At 41.6% G+C, this 22524-nt stretch overlaps 3 protein-coding genes across 3 annotated transcripts in view; all 3 read left to right on the top strand.

Moving 5' to 3' along the window:
* LOC309890780 (ATPase family AAA domain-containing protein 2-like) overlaps positions 1-4519 on the top strand; it is a gene marked incomplete at both ends in the record, with an annotated part of 95394 nt that extends 90875 nt beyond the window's left edge. The window contains one exon of the mRNA XM_082785192.1: positions 4502-4519. Coding sequence (XP_082641318.1) covers positions 4502-4519 — 18 coding nt within the window. The remainder of the gene's footprint in view (positions 1-4501) is intronic.
* An 8855-nt stretch (positions 4520-13374) lies between these two features.
* On the top strand, positions 13375-19999 carry LOC309890779 (ubiquitin carboxyl-terminal hydrolase 42-like; the record flags this gene model as incomplete). The annotated part of the gene is made up of 12 exons (XM_082785191.1): positions 13375-13603; positions 14351-14551; positions 15148-15258; positions 15418-15520; positions 15725-15792; positions 15949-16019; positions 16551-16633; positions 17552-17663; positions 18041-18181; positions 18376-18476; positions 18940-19081; positions 19289-19999. The coding sequence occupies 12 exons, from the start codon at positions 13375-13377 to the stop codon at positions 19997-19999; spliced, it is 2073 nt and encodes a 690-aa protein (XP_082641317.1).
* Positions 20000-20029: 30 nt separating this feature from the next.
* Positions 20030-22096, top strand: LOC309890778 (uncharacterized protein; the record flags this gene model as incomplete). The annotated part of the gene is given in 3 exon segments (XM_082785190.1): positions 20030-20043; positions 21441-22020; positions 22022-22096. Coding segments are annotated over 3 exon segments (669 nt in total).
* Between the last annotated feature and the right edge of the window lie 428 nt (positions 22097-22524).

Here is a 22524-nt window from a genome sequence, read left to right as displayed (position 1 = left end):
TGACTGTCTGCCATTCCATGCTATGTTGGGTAAACTGCTAATAATGCAATTTAGTAGAGAATTGAAACACTTTGATTAAAAAATAAATAAATAAATCAGTTTCTTTCTTCATATAGGCCAAAGCTTTCCAAGCTGGAAAGCTGAGTTCCAATTTCTGCTAAAGTAACTTTGGAATCGAATTCTAGTTGTAATCCTAAATAAAATGTAGTAAAAGTACGTGCAGAACTTCATTGACTTCTGAGAGTTTACATTAAGGGAAGGTGCCCAAAACAGGACCACGCTGTTGTCATTCTGATGATTTGGTCTCAGTCATCGGGGGAAGAGAACGGGTCTTACCTAGACGTGTTTATTATCAACTGCTTTGAAAGTGCTTGAGTTCCCACAGAAGTTTTTGTACAGGCTGTAAATTCCTTCTAAAATAAGTAGTGAAATTCCTCACCTACCTTTTAATACTAGAACTTGAAAATGGAGGAAGACGTAGAGGTACTAGCTACTTCAGACACCTTTTGATAGAGAAATAAAAACTCAGCAAAAAGCCCTCACTTGTCTGCTGAAGCCTGTCTCTTCCCTCTATAGCCATAAAGGTTCTAAGTAAAGGCTGCAGCAAGGCAAGTAAATACAAAGGAGGCGCTGTTGGATGTGGTGAAAGCCATTACTTTACCAGTGTAGCGTACAATCCCTTCAGCGAGCTTTAATTCTACAGGTGATTCTTAAAGGTGATATTTGAATTTGCTGTGCCAGCCTGTGAAAATGTAGCGTTTTAAGGCCAGGATGATAACTTTTTTCAGTTTGTGTTCTTCAGGTTATAATTAATTTGAAAAGGTACTCATCTTTTTGGAATAGAAGATGAGTTTTTTGTGGCCTTAAATCTGAAATGTCTCTCCTCCTTCTGCTTTAGATGCAAAAATGATTTAATACGGAATTTGGAGAAGTGTGCAATATTGAGTTGCCTGGTAGGGCAGAGAGAGCAGCCTTTTTTTGAGGACCTAATTCTAAATGAAGTGGCTAAGCCTCCTGTAAAGAAAAGAGGTGAGGAGGATATGAGAAGTACATCTAAAACTTTCCTATCGAAGTTACTAGCTCTTTGGGCTTTGCTTTGGTGGTCATTTTCTGTCAGTAATTTGTCATATGCTTGTATTTGAGTACTGTAAATTGGCTAATTTTTCCTGATGAATTGAATTTGATTGGACATTGGAAGTTGTGCCTGTAGCACCACCAGCTGAGCCTCAGAAGCCACAAGAGGAAGAAGTAGGGATGCTGGAGGAGGAAGAGGAGGATACCTTGCGTGACCTTAGAATTTTCTTGAGGGACGTTACTCACAGACTTGCCACTGACAGACGTTTCAGGGAATTTGCAAAGCCCGTTGACCCACAGAAGGTAAAGTAGTACTGATCTGTGTGTGTCTGTAACTTCTCAGTGTTCGTATTTCTCAGCGTTTTGGGAAAGGTTCAACTTTATTTTTAGGGCTGCGCTGTTAGGATTTTGCAAGAAGCAGAGGCAGTGCTTTTACTTCTGCTGACTCTCAAATGTCTCTTATGGGATTATTCGCTGAAAGCCCTGGTTTCATTCTAAAAAGCCAGTCCAAATGCCAACACAGTTTGCTCGTGAAAAAGCTTTGATATGTAGGCGTGTCACAGCACTGAAAAGCACAGAGATCTTTCCTTATAATTACAAACAGTATTTACAGGAGTACTTGAGTGAAGTCTGAAGCCCTTTCTTGGACTGTCAGTTCCTGTGGGAACAGGAATAGGAGCAGCAGTTTGTAAAAATAAGTTTTGAGATCCTGTTCTCTCTTTCATCTGGAACTCCTCAATAGGAATCAACCATAAGTGCAGTGTGTTTTCTTTTTCCTCCAATTGGCTGCTTAGATGCCTTTTTCTCCTTAATTTATGAGATAAGCCTAAACTAGGGGCGTATATTTCAAAGACAGATGTAACTTGAATATACCTGGGGATCAGCAAAGTCGTCTTCATGTGGGCCTCCACTGGCTTTTCTTCCCCTTTTCTCCTAGGTTCTTGAGCTGTGAAAAATCTAGACAGATACATATGTCCTCATCTGAACTAGTCATTAGTCTCCTCTTCTGGTCTGAGGGAAGAAATGAGCACCTCAGGGCCCAGTTATCTCATTCTAAAGTAGATGTCTGCAATAGGTACTTCACAGGTGCAATTCATGCACCTTTTCCTCAATGTCAACAACAAAGAGAATGCCGGATGGCTTGCTCAGCTTTCACTGTTGTGATTTTCTGAAGCAAAGTGAAATGAATCTCCCACCCTCAGTGTTTCTTCTCTACCATGCACGTGCTTCTGACCTCCCTACTTCTTGTTGTCCTCTCGTGGCCGTGCTAATGACAAATGAAAGAGCCCTTCCATTTTTGAGAAGCAAACTGGTTAATTTCAGCATCTTCTGATGCATCGCAAATGTTCAGGGTTTTTAGGAAGTCGTTTATTTAAAGTCTTCAGAATAATTTTGGTAGACAGTGTGCAAGGTTAAGAAAACCTCTGAATGCTTGTATTTGATCTGCAGGTACCTGACTATGCCACAAGGATTAAAGAGCCGATGGATCTTTCAACAGTTCTGACTCAAATTGACTCGCGCCAGTACCTCGCTGCCGGAGACTAGCTGAAGGACATCGATCTAATCTGTAACAATGCCTTAGAGTACTACCCGGATCAAAGATCTACAGGTGAGGATGTGCTTTTTAGCCCTAGTTTAAAAAATCTGTCGAACGTATAGATGGATAAATGCTGTGTGCGGACAATAGACTTCGGATGGATTAGATGATTTTGGACGTCCACAGAGAACATCTCTTACCACATTGTAAATATTTTATCATTTTGCTACTTGGGCATGGAATTGTGATATAAGTGTTCCCAAGGAACTAGTGCTTTTGTTTTAATTAACTTCGATGTTGTTATGCTGAAAATATTCACTGAGAGAACCTTTCGGAACCAACCTATGAAGAAAGCAATTTTCTTCTGTGATCAAAACAGTTTCATTGGTTGGTAGACAACATTCAGGTAAAGTGTGTAAAATTTCAGATCGTCACAGCGCCTATGTTTTGCAAGACACTGCATATTCAATGGTGAGGAACGAAATGGATACAGAGTTTAGACGACTTTGTGAACAAATTAAAGAATCTCGTGAGAAAAGAGGTACGTGCTTTAACGCTAAGGATTTGAAGACTTGTCTCTGCATTTGTAACTGAAAATGCACGACGAAGATCTTTGGTATCTATTCTTTCTTGCAAGGTCGCACCTCTGCAGCGTGTGCTCCATGCGACAACTCCAAGTCACCACAGCAGAACCCTGCTACTGAAGACGAGAAACCAGATGAGGAGATGCCAGCGGCACCTGTAGATGCCAGTACACCCATTTCTAATGGCAAGTTGCATTTTATTCAGCTGCTCTTGTCGTTCATACCTTCTCTGTTCTTGAGGCGCAACAGGTGTCTCTGATGCCTGGCTCTTTATGGCAGAGGTAGTTTGTTTTCAAATTGACTTCCAAATGGGAGAGAGAAATCCAGAGGTCATTCATTCAATATAGCGATGAATTAAAGTTCAAAGAAAGTTGGTTCATTTGATGTACTCTTACTGGAACTTCATTTTGTAAACAGAACGACCCCCCACTCAAGGATATGACAGCTTCCCTCCCGTACTAAAAATGATAGTGCTCACCCTTGTAGGAGCAGCAATGTGAAGAAGGTCAAGGGCAGTAAGAAGGGTTCGAAGCTTTGGTATAACAAGCCTTTCACTTTTTTTGACAGAGCTCCTAATAAGCATCTTTAGCAAGGCCTGGAGATGGGAGAAAAACTCAAACTAGATTTTAATTCTAGGATGTATAATGTCAAGCTTGACTGTTCCTCTGAACAGTCAATTGAATTATTTTTTTTTTTAATTTAAATTAATTAATTTTTTTTTAATTTAAATTCAACTGAATTTAAAGTTTTGAATTTAAATTCCAATTGAATTTATTGAAAAAAATTCCAATTGAATTTATAGTTTTGTTGTTGTTGTTGTTTTTCACGAAACACTAATTTTATGTGAAAGGTTTTGCTGCAATATCTTTTTGCCAAGGATATTAAGCTTAAGTTATCCACAAGAAAATGGTGGGGAGAGGGAAGCTTTAGTTTTTAAAGCTTTTTTTTTTTTTTTTTTTCTCTCCAGGTTTTTCTTGAGCACAGCAGCGTTTCAGTGTCTGCCTGCCATTAGTTGCCCCACTACCAAGTCAGGAGGGTCAATTAAACTTGCGTGAGGCAGAATTTCTTTATCTGAATCTACGTGGTTCACATAAATATATTCTTGTTTCCTTCTTTCCCTAGGATTATTCTTCTCCCAGTATTGAATGTTTCAACGGACACCGTTTAAGATCAATGAGCAAAAGCATCCTGCGGTGTTCAGTCTCCAGCTTTGAAGAAAGTATGGCGATACTGAGGGGAAATGTCAAGAGAAGATGCTTTTCAAGGTACTGTATTTCTATATGTTCAATCTCTGTTCGATTTGTAGATTGAAACGCTGTCCTAACTGAGGATACATGTCCTAACCAGGACATGTATCTTTTCCACTTGGGTGCTATTGCTCATAATTTTGAGAATTCAACATGAGCAAGCTAGGAAATGTGGGTACATACAGAACCGCGTGTATATGGCACGCAACAGACTTGGGATGTGGATCCTGCGTGAGGCCTACAGGCTTCTCTTTGTATACCATGGAGCACTGGCTTGTAAACATGGTGAAATTTCCCATCCTTGATGGGTCTAATACAACAAGTCTTTTCTCCCTTCTCTGCCCTGTCCTCTTTCTTAATGTAGGCAGTTGAGAAAGCCAAAATTGGAACGAAAAAAAGAATATAGCACAGGTAAGTGGCTGTAAGTCCCCGGGATACCTATTTCCGCAGGTTACTGAAGAGGATGGCACTTGGTCACTCCATGGCTTTCATTTGGCCCCAAAGCCTTCTGTAGTCAGCTGAATTCACTCCTCAGTGACTTTTCTGTGAAGAGAGGTAGGTGCAAATAGGAGATTTTATGAATTCCTTGGGGAGGGAGCAGTGTGAATTGCAGCTTGGTAGGCACAAAGCAAACTGTTCTAATTGTGCAAAGTAAATCGATACTTGATAAGTTCAAACTTAGTTTTATAGCTGGCAAGCACAAAAGTAAACCTTAGCTGTGATCCTAGCAGCACAGTGGTGTAGCTCTTCCCTTCCCCTTGTCCTCTTGGCTCTTTTAATGACAGTGCAAGCAACCAACCTGTGCCAAAGGGTGCTGTATGGCAAACAATGGGCAGGCTTTTTTCTAAAAAGCACGAGTTTGAGTTATGTGGTGTTTGGGTGTTTCTCTTGAAACGATTCTTCCCTCCTTGAGCTGTTAGATCCTAATGCAGGAAATGGAAGTGCTGCATGCATAAACAGAGTAATCAAACATACACCTCTTAGGAAGAGGCTTGCAATGTCCTAGTGTTTGTTTTGAGCACTGTTAGATACAGTTTGACATGAATGGAGTGAAAACACCTTAGAGAAAGGTGTTGATTGTTCTCACTTTTCCAAGACAGAAATAAGTGGAGTAGATTTCCCTCCTGCATGGAACAAAAGTTGCACGTTTGTTTTTGTCTGGCTAGCTTTCAGTCTCTTTAAAAATTTCCCTACAGGTCCCAGTTTTAAGTAGACAGTTTAAACGTGCAGAGCGATAAAGAAGTGGAATGCAGTGGTTGTGACACCAACTTCTGACCTGAAATGTAAAGAAAACTCAATCCACTTCAGGGTGCCTTTTTTGTCTGTCTGTTTCCATTTTACAAGAGCAACGGTGAAATAAGGAGAATCCCATCTTCACTGTTTCAAAAGACTTTGTTTCTGCGTTTCAGTCACCAGAACATTGAGGAGTAGAGCTGGTGCAAAAACTGTGAGACGAGTCCATGGAGAAAACAGGGACTTGGAGCTGCGCCGCAGCTGTAGAGTCGGACACAGTCGGTACTCGACTACTAACTCGTCCATTCTATTTGACAAACTTATGACAAAGTAAGTCATCTTTTCTTGCAGACCTCTTAGAATGATCTTTCTTCGCAAGCCTTTGCACTATGGCATGATGTTGGCCTCTTTATTTTGACAGCAAAGAGGTATGGCTGCTCCTGGCATTTCCTTCCTGTTTACAGGGAGACACCGTTACCTGGCTAGATAAACAGATTTTCTTGAAGATGCTATTTCAGCATATAAGAATTGATTTAAAAAACAACCAACAACAACCACAAAAGTGCTTCATGGCTTACTAGTTTTGTAATCTCACATTTCTCCAGGAATACTTGATTTGCTGCATTTCACCATTACACTCGTCAGCGCCGCTGATTCTGGTTTATCACTATTTGCATTGCAAATCTCCTTGTCCAAAGCTTAAACTGATGTATGCACTGCTTGAAAACAAAACCTGAAGTTGCAGAGCAGAAGACTCAAGTCATTATGTTAGCAGCTGTGTAACCATACTCCTTTCCAAGCATAAGATGTCCAGCTTATTTTGTTTCTATGAAGAGTTTAAATGGCTCCCGTTAAGCAAAGATGTTCCCACACTGATACTTACTATTAAGCAAGGATTCCACCTCCTTTGGCTGAGGTCTGCTCCCTTACTCATATTCGAACATTCATCCAAGTAGCCTGCAATTCCACACTCTCGGGGGAAAGTCCATAGAATAGAAAAGGTTCCTCCAGTCTCTTCCTCAGCCTTTTTTTTTTGAAGCATGCAATAAAGCAAAACATTCACAGGCTGCCCTTCCATGCAAAACAAAGCAAATTAGTAAGACAGGAGCCACAAAACTGATTGTCCTTTAAAGTTAAAATGAGATTTGAAATAGATCGAGTTAGCAAGTGTTGTAAGTCTGTAGCTAAGTCTGGTTTTGCCAATGCAGCACAATTCGCTATCACGTAGCCAGAGCTGCTTCTGTAGCTCCAAGAAGCAAAACTGCTTTGACAAAATACTGTGTCATCAAAGCATTCGTTGGCTCAGTAGGCACGGCTCAGGTTCAACAAGTTTGTGAAAAAATGAGTACTAACAGAAGCAGCAGGGTCCAAAGAAACACTTTATGTCCCCACTGCGAAATGAGGGGCTTTACCTTGAGTGTTATGCACACTGTCAATAGAAAAGCACTGTAACAGAATCTGCCACGGCAGTTTGCATGTTACTGAAAGACCATCAGAGTGGGACTGCAGCAAGATCATTGCGAAGTTACAAAAAAACCATGTGGGGGTGGGAGTTTAGTTGCGTTCGATAACACAATCTTAGATAAAGATTTTGGTCTTAACGTAAAAGTAAGGATGTCTACTGATCTCTTCAACTCCAACAACTGAAGCCCAAATCTGAAAAATCGCCTTTAAGAATGCAAAGAAAATATTTAACTCTTCTGTATGTTCATACTTTGCTATCAAGCAAAGGAATGAATGCTGATGCCTTAACTATGTAGGGCTGTAGCTTACAGAGAGACTACACCTTCCTGTTTTTTTCCCTTTAAAAACGTTAAATGCGCGTGAAATTATTTGGGGGTGTTTTCACATGCAAAGCCTAATGCAGTGCATGCAAGCCCTGTCATCTTCTTCGTCTAGTAGTGTCGCGTTAAGGGGTGTAGCCGATTGACCGTCATGGGTCCCGTCGGATTCAGGGTGCTGAACTATCACGGTCACGGATTCACCAACAACGCAGTACGGCCTCGCTCTAGTCGCATTCAAGGAGAACTCTCACAGCTAGGAAGAATGCAATTAAGTGCAATTTCTTACGGCGACAGGTACACAGGTTCTTTGGATTGTCAGTGATAAATTCACTGTCTGCAAAAGCAAGCTAGCATGCATGAAATGCACAGGTACACAGCCTAGGTATTAAGACATTAAAAAGCATCAAAACTCTAGAGATTTCTAAGATTCCACAGAGACGCCTGGTATAAGCAAGCGTTCAGATCTTACCCCACGGCGTCCCAATGGAGTGGGGGTGGGGGAGTGAGAGGCTCAGCCTGTCGAGTGATGTCAGAAGGAATCCTTCCTGATAGTATCTTCCCTAACATCCCCTTTCTCTTAAAGCAATTGGTATTATTTTCTATCTTTAAGGTGGAGCTTGAGTGACTCTAGTCATGCATATCTTGGTTGTGCTTGGTAGAAATGATCTCACTTGCGTTTAAAGGTACAGACTGTGAGAAATTCCGAGGGCGTGCTCAGTGAGGGGTGGTTGCACCTTGGAGGCGGGTAGCTTTTGGGATGGAGGTGTGCTTATGATGCCTAGTCGCTTAAGGCGATTACTCCACAAGTAGTAACTTAGTGTTGATTTAACTACAGCATATCTAAAACATAAGAAGGATGTTAGTATGGAAGAAGCCGATGAAACCAGTCCTTAAATCTTACTACTTACTGTGCGTGAGCAGACTGGCGTGAGTTTTAGCTATACTGGCAAATATCAAACCACACCTGTGTCGTCCCAGAGCTGGGAAAAAAAAAAAAACAAAAAAAAAAAACCAAGGAAATGTTGAAGCAAATAGGGAGGCGTGTAGCTTGTGCAGTCTTTTAGCTGAGAAAATAAAGAAGGAGAGAGACAGGTAGCCTTGAGCTAGCAGAAGCAAGGAAGAGAAGGGCTAAAAGGGAAAAAACAGGAAGGAGAACACCAGCTCCAGACTGACCTATAGTAACCTTTTTCTCATTAAGGGTCATTAGCACATTAAAAATCACACCTGTCAAAATGCTAATCTATGCTAATGTGGGATTCGGTGTGTGTCCCCCCTCTGCTGTTCCCCCTCCCCCCCGGTATTCCTCTGTAATGCACAAGCTCAGTGGAGATAAGTTAGGTGAGCTGTAATAACCAATCCAAAGGAGCCAAAGAGAGAGTTTTCACAAGTTTCCTGTGTATAAATGACGGTGATTCGAGTCAGAGGTGTGCTTGCTTTGCGAAAGATGGCCAAGTGCCTGACTCTGCAGAGTTCTATAAGTAATTATATAATTAAAAGACCTTCGTGTGCATTCCGACTCTGGGTGCTTATTGGCGCGGTGCACTCTGCACGAACCTGCAGACAACATCTGTACTCAGTGTCATGACTACAGACAACCCTCTGCTGTTTATTTATTCCTGCATATTTTTCTGTGCATTCAACACAACCCCTTTGGCACAACTAGTTAACCACGTAGCTGCCAGTCCACCACTCAGTTGCACTTGTGAAGAGGAAAAGCTATTTCCGTCTACTGGAGGAGCACATCCTCTAAATGCAAGCTTCACTCAGCTGGTCATTTACTGCAGGACAAGATTTGAAAAGTGTTGTTGAGTTCTGGGTTTCCTGCTTACAGGAAAAATTAAGTGCTAGATCGCCCTCTACTCCGCTTTGTCTGCTGCATTTAATGGAGATTAAACTGATTTCATTTGCTCCTCCGTTTATGGACAATGAGCTGAAGGAACAGGTACAGCACATTAGCCTGGAATGCCTTCCCTCCCAACCAAAGTAAACTGGAGCTGTAACTAACACAAGCAGAAGCAAGGCTTCCGTGTTTTCAGCTGAATAAAGTTCCAACAAAATCATCCTCTGGGATTTGAAGGTTACTTCACATGACATGCCAACGACTCTTTTCCCTCTATTGTAAAGCGGATCCCTGCTGTTAGTTGCTCTAGAAGCAAAGGAATCATCGGTTTGGTTACCAAATAGCCGCTTCTGCAAACGAGAAGTGTTGTGCTCTCTCTTCCCTTTGAATGACTCCACACTTCTCATCAGCTACTGGATTGCTGACCTAGAATCAGAGAACATCCCAAGGTGGAAAGGACTCCCAATAATCACCAAGTCCAACTCGTGGCTCCACACAGGACCACCCCAAAGTGAGACCCGATGTCTGAGAGCATTGTTCAACACTTGTTGACCTCCGTCAGGCTCGGTGCCATGAGCAGTGCCCTGGGCAGCTGTCTCAGTAGCCAGCCACCCCCTCAGCGCAGCGCCTGAGGCGCACGGGGCTCGGCGGGGCGGCCCGGGAGGGGAGGACGGCGGGGCGAAGTGGCAGCTCCCTCAGAGCCGTCTCCCCGCCGCCTCGGCCGCATGTCGTGGCTTTTTCGTGTCGGGGCTTTTTCATGTCGTGCCCTCGGTCTCTCGCCGTGGGTGAGATGCTGCTCCCCAGCGCGGACCCCTTGCGCGCGGGGCGGCGGGAGGGAAACCCCAACCCCAAAGCCCTCCCGGCAGGGAGAGCTCGGGGTGAGGGCCGATCCGGCACCGACAGTAAACACACGCCGGAGGAAACGCTCTGGTTTTAGCCATGAGCAGCGCGGCCAGGTTCAAAAGGCGTCACGCTGGAGCTCCGAGTTCGGCGGCGTTCCGAGGCCGTTGTGGCGGTTGTGGAGACAGCCCCGGCTGAGGTGGCTGCTGCTGTCGCTGCTGTCCCCTCTGTCCCTGCTGTTGCCGCTGTTGCCGCTGTTCCCGGACCTTGGAGACCCCCGGCGGCTCCCTGTGCCAGGCCCTGTGGCCCCGGGGAGCTGCCCGCCGCCTCGTCGGCCAGCCCGGCAGCAATCCTGCCAGCACAGAATAGCCCACTGCGTTTCAGGGTAAAGTGACGATTAATTTCTATTTCCTGGCCTGGGTGCTGCTTTCTTCTTTAAGGAAGCTTCAAGGTTAAAGGTTCAACTCAGTTATGTCAGGGTTCAACTCCGTTTCGTGAAGGGGCTCTTGTACGAAAGCTTAAGCTGGGATTGACTCTCTGCTAAGCGGAGGCCAAACGTGGACCTACTGAGAAGCAGGTCCTAAGTGATAACATTTTCTAAAGAGACTGCTAAACACATCTGAAGAGTGCTGCTGCAGAACTCTGAATGGGGGGATAGCAACTGTCTTAAGTGATCTGGAATCTTGAATTTACTTTTCAATGGACAAGAGGTGTGTCTCTCAAGGCAAACAAAGAGAGGAGTAACACCCTCTCTTGTCACTCATGTCAACATAAATTTATGCTCAGAGCGTAGGTGTAGGAACAGCATCGGTATGTATATGGAACATCGGGAGAGGAAGCTCTATCGGTATTTACAGTTTTTCTACTATCTTGCCAGAGAGACGTCATCTCCAAATGAGAAATGGATGTATTTTGAAACAGTGGTGGTGGACCGGATTTCTTCTTTCTAGTGTTAATATTTGCTCTTGAATCGTACTTAATAGCTGGTAACACCTCAACCAGTTGTCAAAAATAAACTTAAAAATGTGTAAGGCTTATCTCATTGGTCAGTATAAAGATCAAGGTCTTCGCTTCGCTTCGCTTCGCTTCACTTTGCTTCCCTTCTCTTCCCTTTTTTTCTTTTTTTCTTTTTTTTTTGTTGTTTTTTTTCTTTTTTTCTTTTTTCTTTTTTTCTTTTTTTCTTTTTTTCTTTTTTTTCTTTTTTTCTTCTTCCCTTCCCTTCCCTTCCCTTCCCTTCCCTTCCCTTCCCTTCCCTTCCCTTCCCTTCCCTTCCCTTCCCTTCCCTTCCCTTCCCTTCCCTTCCCTTCCCTTCCCTTCCCTTCCCTTCCCTTCCCTTCCCTTCCCTTCCCTTCCCTTCCCTTCCCTTCCCTTCCCTTCCCTTCCCTTCCCTTCCCTTCCCTTCCCTTCCCTTCCCATTTTCCCCAGTATTGTTTTTCTGTTCTCCTTCTCACTGCAGTCTTGATTTTGTTTCTTGTCCCTTAAGTATGTTTCCAAAGTGTTGCTGAAACATTTTCCCTTTCAATCCTAAAAAAGGAGCTGTCACTGGTGAAGATCGGAGCTTATCCCTGAGCCCAGGAGCTGTCACCTTAGTCTTCCAATCGGACAAGGACGACTTCATTTCTCATGTAAATGCATTTGTCAGGTTTGCGTATTGTTTTTTCAGGAATGGAAAGTGTGTATAGAATGGATTTAAAATCAATTTTAAATGTAAAACGTCAAGGCAAAAAAGTTCTAATTACAACCTCTGCACACAATTTGCCAGCTGTGGGACTAGGAGTTTTCTTATTTACTGTGTTTTGTTTAACGTGTCTGAAGTTTAATGGACAGCAATCAAGGCGTGCTAGAAATCTGAAAGCACTTTATGCTTTGTTCTCTCCGTCATTTTGGTATAACAAACTAGCTTATGTTTTAAACCCTCCATGAGGTTAGTGGTTTCCCTAAAGGTAACAAGTCCCTGTGTGCTACAGTAAGACAGTAACAAAACATGAAGTATAGAAGTTCATCCTGTCATTATTCAGCTTCTGCCTATGGACACACAACTACGCTTATTTAAAGCGGTATCACCTTGAAACCTAATCAGCATTTTAAAAAGGACTTTGTAGCAGTTATTGGCTTTTGTCCTGGAGGGCTGAGGTTTGTTTTGTTTTGTTTTACATTCAGCATTTCCGTTTCTAGCTTACATTCCCCTGTTGTTTTGCATGAGGAAAGCGTGCAACTTTAGAAAGGAGAACGGAAAGAGCTGCTTTTTAGTCTAACTTTTCAGTTTGTCGTAGGAGTTTTAAATGTGGTAGGAGTAAAACACCAGAAGTACTGCTGCCAAAGTTATATTCAAACTCGTCTTTCTTGGAGAAGCAGAAGAAGCCCAGGGAGAAATAAATTTGCAAACATGCTCTTCATGCTCTCCTTTCCCAAGATTTCTCTGAGATATAGCCCATCCTCTGTGGGTTTTGAGGTATATGGTTCCCAGGAGTGAAAAGGAGGGCCAAACATCTCTCCTCTTGGATCTCAGCATGCCAGGGCTTTGGTGTACTGCCACTTACAGCTCCGCTTTTTCACCTGGAAAAAGCGACCGCATGATGTAGACTGAGGAGCCCTCAGAAATTAACTTGCTATCACCAAGTGACGCCCAGAAAAGGTGTATTTAAAAGCTAGGCTCATTATAGAATCACAACAAACCCCTCATGACTGGTGCAGTAGACAGTGAGGTAGAGGGCGAGCCCTGGAAAGACAGAAGAAAAGTAGCAGTGAGTTCTGGGTACCTTTGTGCAGACGAAACAGAAAAACGCAGGCAGTGAAGTAATAGTGTTCCGTTACTAATGCCAGCAATAGATAATTGCAACAATTATCTATTAGATCATAGGTACTAATTAACAGATAATTGCGCAACTCCGGAAATCAATAAATAACTGATTCCCCTCAGAGAATGTCTTCTACATTTTTATATTAAAAAGACTCCAGAGTTGTAATGGATTAAAATCCTACGGAAGGGAAAGAAATGGCATCAGCCACTAGTTCTGCAGAAGCAAAAAGTAATACTGATAGAGTTTAGATGGAAATTTTCACTTTGTGTGTTTAGTTTGGGGATTCTTTTTAAATCATTCATACCAGCGATTTAGTTCTTAAGGCTGTTTCTTTGAGATTAAGTGACAGGACTTCTGTTACTCTTTTCTTCTTGGAGTGCTTCTTGATAGTCTTACGTCAACCAGAACTTCTGTCTCTGTCGCAGATGTGAACAATGACCGTAGCTAAGAAGCCCAAATCTTCAAAGCCTAAAAAGCCCTCTTCAAGGCGGTCTGGCAAATCCAAGAAACCAAGTCCTAAAATACTGATGTCACGCACCGCCAACTGGGGCCGGATAGTGCCTGCAGAAGATTCAAGCCAAGTCTCTGTGGCCCAAGGACGTGGAGGTGCTATTTACTGTAGATCATCTGAAAAATCTAAGGCTTTTGCCCCAAGAGATCTAAGTAAGTGTGCGTTCTATCCTGCCTCCATTGTCTTCAAAGCAAAAGTAGAAAATGCAGTTCTTACTTGTTGCACTGATAGAGAAGGGGACTACTGTGAAGAAAGACTTCAAAAGCGAATCCCCTAAGGCAACTGAAGTGACTGATGTTACAGAAATTAATTTTGATATATTTACAGTCAACAGAGAAATACGGGGAGCTTTTTGTAATGCACAGATTCCTCCATGTCTTTTCTGTTTTGCAGAGAAAAGTGTTTGATTGTTGCTATTCACAGCTTCCATTTTTCACAGGTTTTTTGAAGGATAACATTGCTCAGGAAAAAATCTGGTATCTGTAGGGGTACCGTCATTCCTAGTTCCTAGTTTTTACGTTTTTACCGTATAATTTCAAGTCTAAGTTTGTGGTTTAAGTTATAATAAGGAAAAAAACAGTAGTTGAGTTAATCAGGTTAAAGATTATAGATGGAGAGGAACTTGGCATTAGGTGCTACAAACAGAATGGCAGTTAGCCTTGCCTTAGAAAAATTAAAATGGTTGACTAAAGTTGTTTTTGTTTTTGTTTTTTTTTTCCCCAAAACATTGTGTTGACCAGCCAATTTGAATTTGGTGGTATTAAAGCTGTCTGCAATAAGTTTTTCTGGTTTGGATTGTAGCTAGCTCCTCTAGGTGCTCCTGCAGAATAGTATTTTTTTAAATACCTTTCTTCGAAACAAACAAACAAGATCTCTTTTTAAATTTAACTTTCTTGCAGTCGTTAATGATGGAATTGCTCCGCCACAGAGCATTCTTTTTCCACCTGAGAAGATTTGTATGGATTGGCGAGAAACACAAAGTGTTGGAGTTGGCCTGTACAATCTTGGCAACACATGTTTTCTTAATGCTACTCTACAGTGTTTGACCTACACACCCCCACTTGCCAATTACATGCTTTCTCTTGAGCACAGCCAGTCATGTGAGTACTTTCTAACAGTATTTTGAATCTGTTGGATAGCTCTGAAGGTGAAAGAACAGCAGTGATTCTGTGAGATAAGCTTATTTGCCTGATTTTACCTGTAGCAGCTGGCTTTGAGCACTGTATTAGCAGTGGGCTCCGAATAGCATATGGAGTGCAATTAATGCACCATGTTTTATTTATTTATTTAGTTATTTGTTTGTTTGTTTGTTTGTTTGTTTATTAAAGGATTATTTATTGCTTCATGGGAATAATGAAGTGCATTGGACAGTAATGCATTTGGTAGTAATTTTAGAGAGTAATACATTTTGCAGCCTGTGGAGTTCACATTCCTGTCAGCCTTTACAACTGCGACTTTGCAGTAGTCTTTTAGATTTCTCATCACAACATGCATTTGAATACAGGCTTAGTGGATATTTTTCTTCTGTCAAGTTGTGTGAAATGAAATGTTACAAGACTGTTGGGACATTGGCATCTTGGGAGAATAGAATGTAGCAAGGAGAGTGGATATTGTATCTATAGTTTAAATTGTACTTAGATGTTTGTAGTTCTGGATATTTCGCTGGACTGGGATGCTTTGCTCTTTCACTCTTCAGGTCATGAACAAGATTTTTGCATGATGTGCACGATGGAGACTCACATTAACCAGGCCCTGCGTTGCACTGTTGATGCCATCGAGCCTACGCATGTTATCAGTAATCTCAGTCGTAAGTGGCTTCAGATGTGTTTCTTTTCGATAGCTTGTAATCTTCAAATAATTATTTGATGTGTCTAAGTGGTTTTAACACTCCAATGAAGAGAGATTTTAGAAATACAAGAATGATTTCATTTTTAAATGAGGTCAATACTATCATCTTCTTATTTAGGAATAGGACAACATTTCCGTTTTGGCAGTCAAGAAGACGCACACGAGTTCTTGCGCTATACTGTTGATGCTATGCAGGAAGCGTGCTTGAACGGAAGCACCGAGTAAGCATAAACAAGTTCACTTTCATACATTCTCTAGCACCTTCTAGTCCTTTATTTACTCTCAGAAATGATCTCTAGCACCTTTTAGTGCCTTATTTACTATCAGCAACGCAAGTCTACATCATCCTTGGTTTTCATCAAACTCTTTGAAGAGTTAACTCTGTGCCTTAAATCTTCTGAGGTCTGATTATAATTTATTTCCAGATTGGACAGATCTTCTCAAGCTACCACCATCATTCATCAAATATTTGGAGGATTTCTAAGATCGAGAGGTACTTGAAAAAATATTCCTGTCCTTAGAACTGATCTGTGTCTTTTGTCGGTAGTAAAGCAGTCTGTAGTTTGTCTAAAGTAGTATCTGTCAACAACTTGAATTTGGACAGTTAGTCTCCTTCACATAATGTTAAGCATTTATATTTTGTTTCCAGTGAAGTGCTTGAATTGCAAAGCAGTTTCGGATACGTATGAGGCATTTCTTGATATCACTTTGGATATAAAGGTAAGATGTTTTCTAAATATAATTCATGATGTTTAAGTACATGCATAACTTTCTAAATTAAACTTGTTTAACTTAAAAAACCAAACCACATATAATGTTAAAACGTAAGAGCTTGGTGGTGCTAAGGAAGTGGATTGGACTTTGTCCTTCCGTGGAACCCATGTAAATAGTCTCCACATTTGCATTGGGTTTAAGGGGAAAGAATTCTCTTTCTGCAAAAATTATAATGCTGTCATACTTCTTTGTTGTTCTACCTCAATATACATCTAATTGTTAGACTGATGAATTTGTCCCCAGTATTGATGACAAAGCACACTGTAGATGCTGTCTAGGCTACTGGAAAAGTATTTGTTCCAAAGTCAAATGCCTTCCAGGTGAGGTCAATGCTGAGCATGCTCTTTCTGCCTCCTTCTTCACAGTGCTCCTAGTAGATCGCTTGAGTATGTTAGTAAGATTCTCTTATAAACTACTAGTATGTCTCTGGAATTCTGAATTACGGTGACTTTGCGCTCTTCTTTCTCGCTGCTCTAGGCGGTTTCGTCTGTTAGCAGAGCTCTGGAACTCTTTGTGAAACCTGAAGAGCTGGATGGAGAGAATTGCTATAAATGTAGCGAGTAAGATTTTGACGAATTAGGTCTTAATCCTAGATGTCAGTTTTCTATGTTGCATGACTCTGTTGGACTACCTCTAAACTTTGGATCTACTTACAAGTTTTGTGGAAGTTTATAAAAGACTTGGATTTTTGTTTCCTTGGAGGGGGGAAGTCTTGTTCATAGGCATTCCCTATGGGTTTGCAATTCTCTGGCTTGTATTTTGCCATCAGAATTCAAAAAGAGCTACTTTTGTTCTTTCTATTTATTAGCTCTCGACAGTACTTTTCTTGATGTAAACTGCCCAGTTTCCGTTGTTCTCTGGGCTAGTGGCTAATTTTCACTGCTTACACCGTAGGTCCTACCTTGGAGCGGGCAATGTGTCAAACTGAACTATTTTGTTTCAAAGGATGGCAGATGGTTTCAGTGTCTTTCCAGACAAGCTCAGTACATGAAGACTTCCTACTGTTAAATGTCTCCCTCCTGTAGAATGACCATGTGCTTCTGTTGTATTTTTGATGTTGATAGTCGACCTATGTTGGAGATTATTTGCAATTTCTAGCCCTGGGGACCAAGGCTCTCTCGTTCCGCTTTCAATATTTGTATTTCCCTTGAAAGCTGAAAGAATGTATCCAGGATTGGAGTTCAAATAGCCACTTTTGTAGACCAAGAAATGGTACCTTGCCATCCAACCTGGTCATACCCTTTTGTGAGAGATTCCTGTTCCCGCTATGCTCTGAGTTGTTGGGAAAATTGACCTTCTTCTGTGTATTAACAAACCTGACACGCAGTGCATGGGTTTATGAAAAGAAAAAAGACCAACCTATTATGCAAGTAAATATCATTCAAATAGCATAGGCATGCGTGAGACATTAAAAGGAGTTTGTTTTGGGGGCGAAAAAAGAAGATGCCTTCAAACACTTATCTCTGCTTGTTTTTAAGGTGTAAAAAGATGGTTCCTGCATCCAAGAGATTTACCATACACCGTTCTTCCAAGGTTCTCACAATATCACTGAAAAGATTTGCAGATTTCACAGGTGGAAAGATCAACAAGGTATATTTACCACTGTAATGCAACTATATCATTGTGTAATGGGACATCCCCCAAAGCTGAAAGTTGTTAATATTTTCAGACAATAATTGTAGACTAACGACTATGGCTTATTCTTTCTCTTAATATCAATAAAGTTCCCGCTTGACAAGAAGCATATGCTTTCCTCTGAGAAGGCTGATTCATCAGGAAACAGTTCTCTGCAACTTCTAGTCTTAACCGTTGTTTATGGGAAGACTTATTTGTAGTGAATCAAGAAATATATTCGAGAAATATATTCTAGAAATCAATTCTAGTCTGTGTTTTTTGGAAGTGTTTTTCTCTGGCTAGTCCACGAAGTACTCTGGGATAATTTTTCTATCTTCTTGATGTCTCTTTAGGAGGTGAAATATCCGGAGTATTTGGACCTGAGAGCCTACATGTCGCAGTCAATGGGAGAACCACTGCTCTATGCCTTATACGCGGTGCTGGTACATCACGGTGTCAGCTGTCACTCAGGACACTATATATGCTATGTAAAGGTAGAAGTCAACAGCATTTCTAACAGGGTAAAGGTTGTGCTGGCAAACCAATTAAAGCATGACTAGCAGCTACTGTTTCTAGGGAAAAAGATTTCATTATATTTTTATTTGACACGTGTGTATTTTGTTCCTGTCCGTGATTTCAACTGGAAAACGTGCAATTCACCTAAAGAAATCATTGTCTTTATTTGCAGGCTGGTAATGGACTTTGGTATCAGATGAATGATGCTAAAGTAGTGCATACTGACATTAAAAGAGTTCTTGGTCAGCAAGCTTACATACTTTTTTATATCAGGTAATAACAAATCTTAAAATGTGTTCAGAAGAGATTTACTTTCCTGTTATTGATATTTTTCTGTTTTGCAAGTGTTTTTCTTGCTGTCCCGGGAGAAGATTATTATTTGTCTAATTCAGTTCTGTCTAACCTGAAATTCTCTGTGTCGTTTATTATCTTTTGTTGCTTGGCCTTAAACTGCAGCACTTGTGTAAATTTCTATCTATGTGTTATCTGTAGCTGGCTAATTTAGAGAAGGAGAGAAATGAAGGTCATCTGTGGTGTAAGAATGAATTATTGCTCTGCAAGTGATAGTCTTAGTAGGAAGACTGTTCTCTACTTTTCAGTCTGTAGTCTTGGCGAAGCCTTCTGTAGAGAAGGCTTCCATATCGTATGAGCTGTTCCTCTAAAATGATAGGATGGGATTTAATCCAAGAGTAGGCTGAAAGAAAAACTAAACTACGATCACTGCTCTTTTCTGAAGGCGCTATGATTTGACACTTGGAGAACGTGCGTTTTACTTGCCAGCACCATCTTATCCCTGTTCATTCCCTCCTGGTCAGCAGGGGGCTAATAGTAAGCAGGCTGGATTTCTGGGACCACGACTTCTTCCTCATATGATTAAGGTAATTCAGGGAAGCGGGAGGGCAGATAACGGCACCAAACTGCTAGTGGGTTTGGGGTTTGGTGTGGGGTTTTTTGTTTGGTTTTAAGCATCTTTTTAGGTGTTAAGACCATTTGTAGAAACACTCAGTAGGAGAGTTTTGTGTTTCAAAATGTTACATGCAGTGTTTGCGTTAATCCATCTTGCAATTTCTTCTTTTTAAATACAGAATTCAAGCCGTTTAAATGGAAATGGATCCATAAAAGAGGACACAAAGACCACTGGTGTCACCCTAAAAAGGCCATCTTCAGCACCACCAATGGCCTGTGTTCAAAACCAGGCAATTACCAGGCCTTCAATGACTGATACGTCAAGAAAACAGAAGATCACCATCAGTATTCACAATAAATTGCCTGCTCGTCAGACTGTGTCACAGCCTGACTGTCTTAGCAGTGCTGTGGAGGATGAAGATCTCTACCAGGCTGTTCCTTCATCCACAATTACAAATTCGGTAATGCAAATGAAGCAAATGCAAACAAACAAAAAAGTTTCTGATGAAATTTTTGTGGAGCCAACAGTGAATGAAAATCCTAAACTCAGCTCTGATAACACAGTCCCTTATGGTGCAGAATCTTCAGGAAAATCTGAGGAGGAGTCAAAGGGCTTATTTCAAAGGAATTGCAATGCAATGTCCTCTAATGGAATTTTGGTTGGAAAGGTAGTCCGTACATTGCAGCATTCCAATTCTTCCTGTCAGAATGCTGACAAAGGAAGATCCCAGCATGAGCTGCCAAAAACAGATTCACTAAATGGTGCTATTAGGTTAGTTAATGAATCTAAAGAAAACGGACTGAAACTTGATGATTCCACTTGCCGAGTTGAACCTGTTAAACCTTCTGAGATGTTCTTTTCTAAAACAAATGGATTGCTTGAAACATAGATTTGCTCCATCGAGAATTTCTCACCTACGATGTATTCGGGAGTGTTTATTGTGTTCCTAATTCAGGTGAAATACTGAGAAAACACAGCACACGTGATCGTAAGACTTTGTGGTATTATCCCCTTAGAATTTGCAGACCTGAGCTTACATTAGAACTTGTCAACTTAAGCTCAGCTGAGATAAAAATTCCTAAGTTTCATAAAGTAGATTTTGGGGGGTGAGTTGGGGTTATCTTTGAAGTGTAGATAATGCATACAACTGACAGCGGTCTTGCTTACCATTTAATGGAGACATTCTGACAAGACTAGTCCTCAGTACTACTACAAATAGTATTTTTTTGTCTGCTGACTTGTGCGTTTTAATTGCAGATGCCTGGAGCTATGCCTTCAGTCAATCGAGAAGTCATCACGGAGTCCTTCAGAGCCAGCCAGCTGAACAGCTTGTCAGAGGAAATGAGGTAAAATGAGCACAGTCTGATTAAGACAAGACTTTATGGAAGTTCGTTACAGTTTTATCTGTCTACTAATAGTATTTAATGGAAGGATTTAAATTAGTACAATTCCATACTGTGTGTCCAGTGTCACGAACAGAACTAATGATCAGCACTGAGCATATCACTCTGATGCAGGTTGGTGCCTCAAGGAGAACTTGTGTTCCTTTATAGAATGTTTTTCCATTTTTCTCCACTGTCTGGAGAAACACTGGCTGTTCCCCGCTCGCCCCTATGCCTTTTTTCTCAGAGCAGCAGGTGGAAGGAGACAGATGCGTTTGCTTTTTTAGTGCAATGGCTTCAGAAGCAAGAGGGGAAAAAGCACTTTCTCTGGGAGCTGAAGAAGGTGTCCTAATCACAGGAGAGGTTTCTAAATGGCATATCTTTGCGAGCGTTCCTGTAGTCCGGAGGTTTTTGTTTGTTTGTTTGCCTTTGGAAGGTTTTACTCTTAATATTCACGTCCTTCAGCAGAAGTGAGAAATGGGTTTTTATTTTATGCAGTGTTGCGGAACCTCCGAAATCTCCTGGGAATGATGAATACCTCGCCCAGTACCAATGTGATGACCGTGGAGACAAGGAGAAACCAAGAAGATCAAAAGAACGTGACCTCATTTCAAAAGAAAATGTTTTGTCCGGCAAAGACTCTTCTGAGCCTGGTGAGAAATTGCGGCAAACTTCCTCTCTCGAGTCTGACACTGAATGTAGCTCTAACAATCTTTCTTCCTTAGCTATTGCAGATAGACGCCAAGATACAAAGGACAAGACTAAAACCACTGAGAAAGAGCATTACCGAAGCAAGAGGGAACATGCTCCTAGTGAAGAGAAGGAGAGTCAAAAAGCAGGTCCTTCCAGCAAGAGGAGGTGTTCTCAGAGCGTGGAATTTGTTGAGCAAAAGAGTCACAAGCAGGAGTACTGGGAGGGAAGCAGGTACAGATCTTTCCCTCGTGAAAGAAACAGCCCTGAGAATGGCAGAAGAGCAGTCAAATATTCAAAGTACAGATCTGGCAGCGGAGGAAGATCAGAACAAGGTAGCAATAGGTACTACCGATCCAAAGGGGAAAGAAGTTGGAGCAGAGAAAGATACTATCGAGACGAAGCACGGAGATGGGAAAGATGTGGCTATTACAAGGATTACTATTCACCTCATGCGACAGGAGACAGTAGAGAGAGAAAGTTCTCTCACGGCGATTCAGCCTTTGACAGATCGACTGCAACTTACTACAGCAGGTCACATAAGCATTATCATTACAAAAGCGGATGGCCTCACGGTTCCCTCTTGAGAGAGGAAGATGTACGTCGCTTTGGCACACCCCGAGCAGACTTGCATCGTTGCTCGGTACCTCAGCAACATTCCAGAAGACATTCTCGTGAAAGACATGCGCTTCCACCTGTGTCAGCTCATTTGGAGAACTGTCGCCAGAAAACTGAAACAGAAGGAAACAGAAAAAGAAAATATACCCGTGCAGAAGGTAGTGAAAGTGAAATAGAAAGGAAAGACAGAAAGATAGAAAAGGAGCTTGTAGGTGGTGAAAAAAATGCAAAAATATCACAAGTTCTGGAAGAAAAAGAAGTCTAAGGATAAAGATGGAGAGAAGGATTCCAAGTAAGCAAGGATTCCAGCATACTCCGCATTTTTTATCCTAATTCTTTTCTGGGTGCTTCTCATGTCTTCCTTTTATTTTATTTATTTATTTTTTTTTTTCTGGTAGTTTCTAAGTTCTTTAGATAGCACCAGCTGGCTGGGGATCATGTTGTTAGGTTGATCAGTGAAGACAGGAAAGCTCTTGCTGAATTGTGTCAGAGCACTAGCTTTGGACCACATAGTTCGAATCACATCCGTACACCATTCCAGATTAGGTTAAAAGATTTTTTCTGCTTGCACGTATTCCAGAGCTAGCCGTTGTTAATGATCTGTGTACAAACCAGGACCTATGGTCCTTCAATCTGACGGCTTAAGTTTGCTGCATCTAAAGTAAGTTGCGTGTGCACAAAGCACCACAAAATAGCTGACATGCTGCAAATCATCACCTGTGGT

The sequence above is a fragment of the Aythya marila genome, assembly GCF_965140915.1.
Source record: "Aythya marila genome assembly, contig: HAP1_HAP1_SCAFFOLD_258, whole genome shotgun sequence".
NCBI classification, from domain to species: domain Eukaryota; kingdom Metazoa; phylum Chordata; class Aves; order Anseriformes; family Anatidae; genus Aythya; species Aythya marila.
The sequence above is the reverse complement of the archived record's forward strand: the minus strand, read 5'-3'. Positions and strand labels throughout refer to the sequence as shown.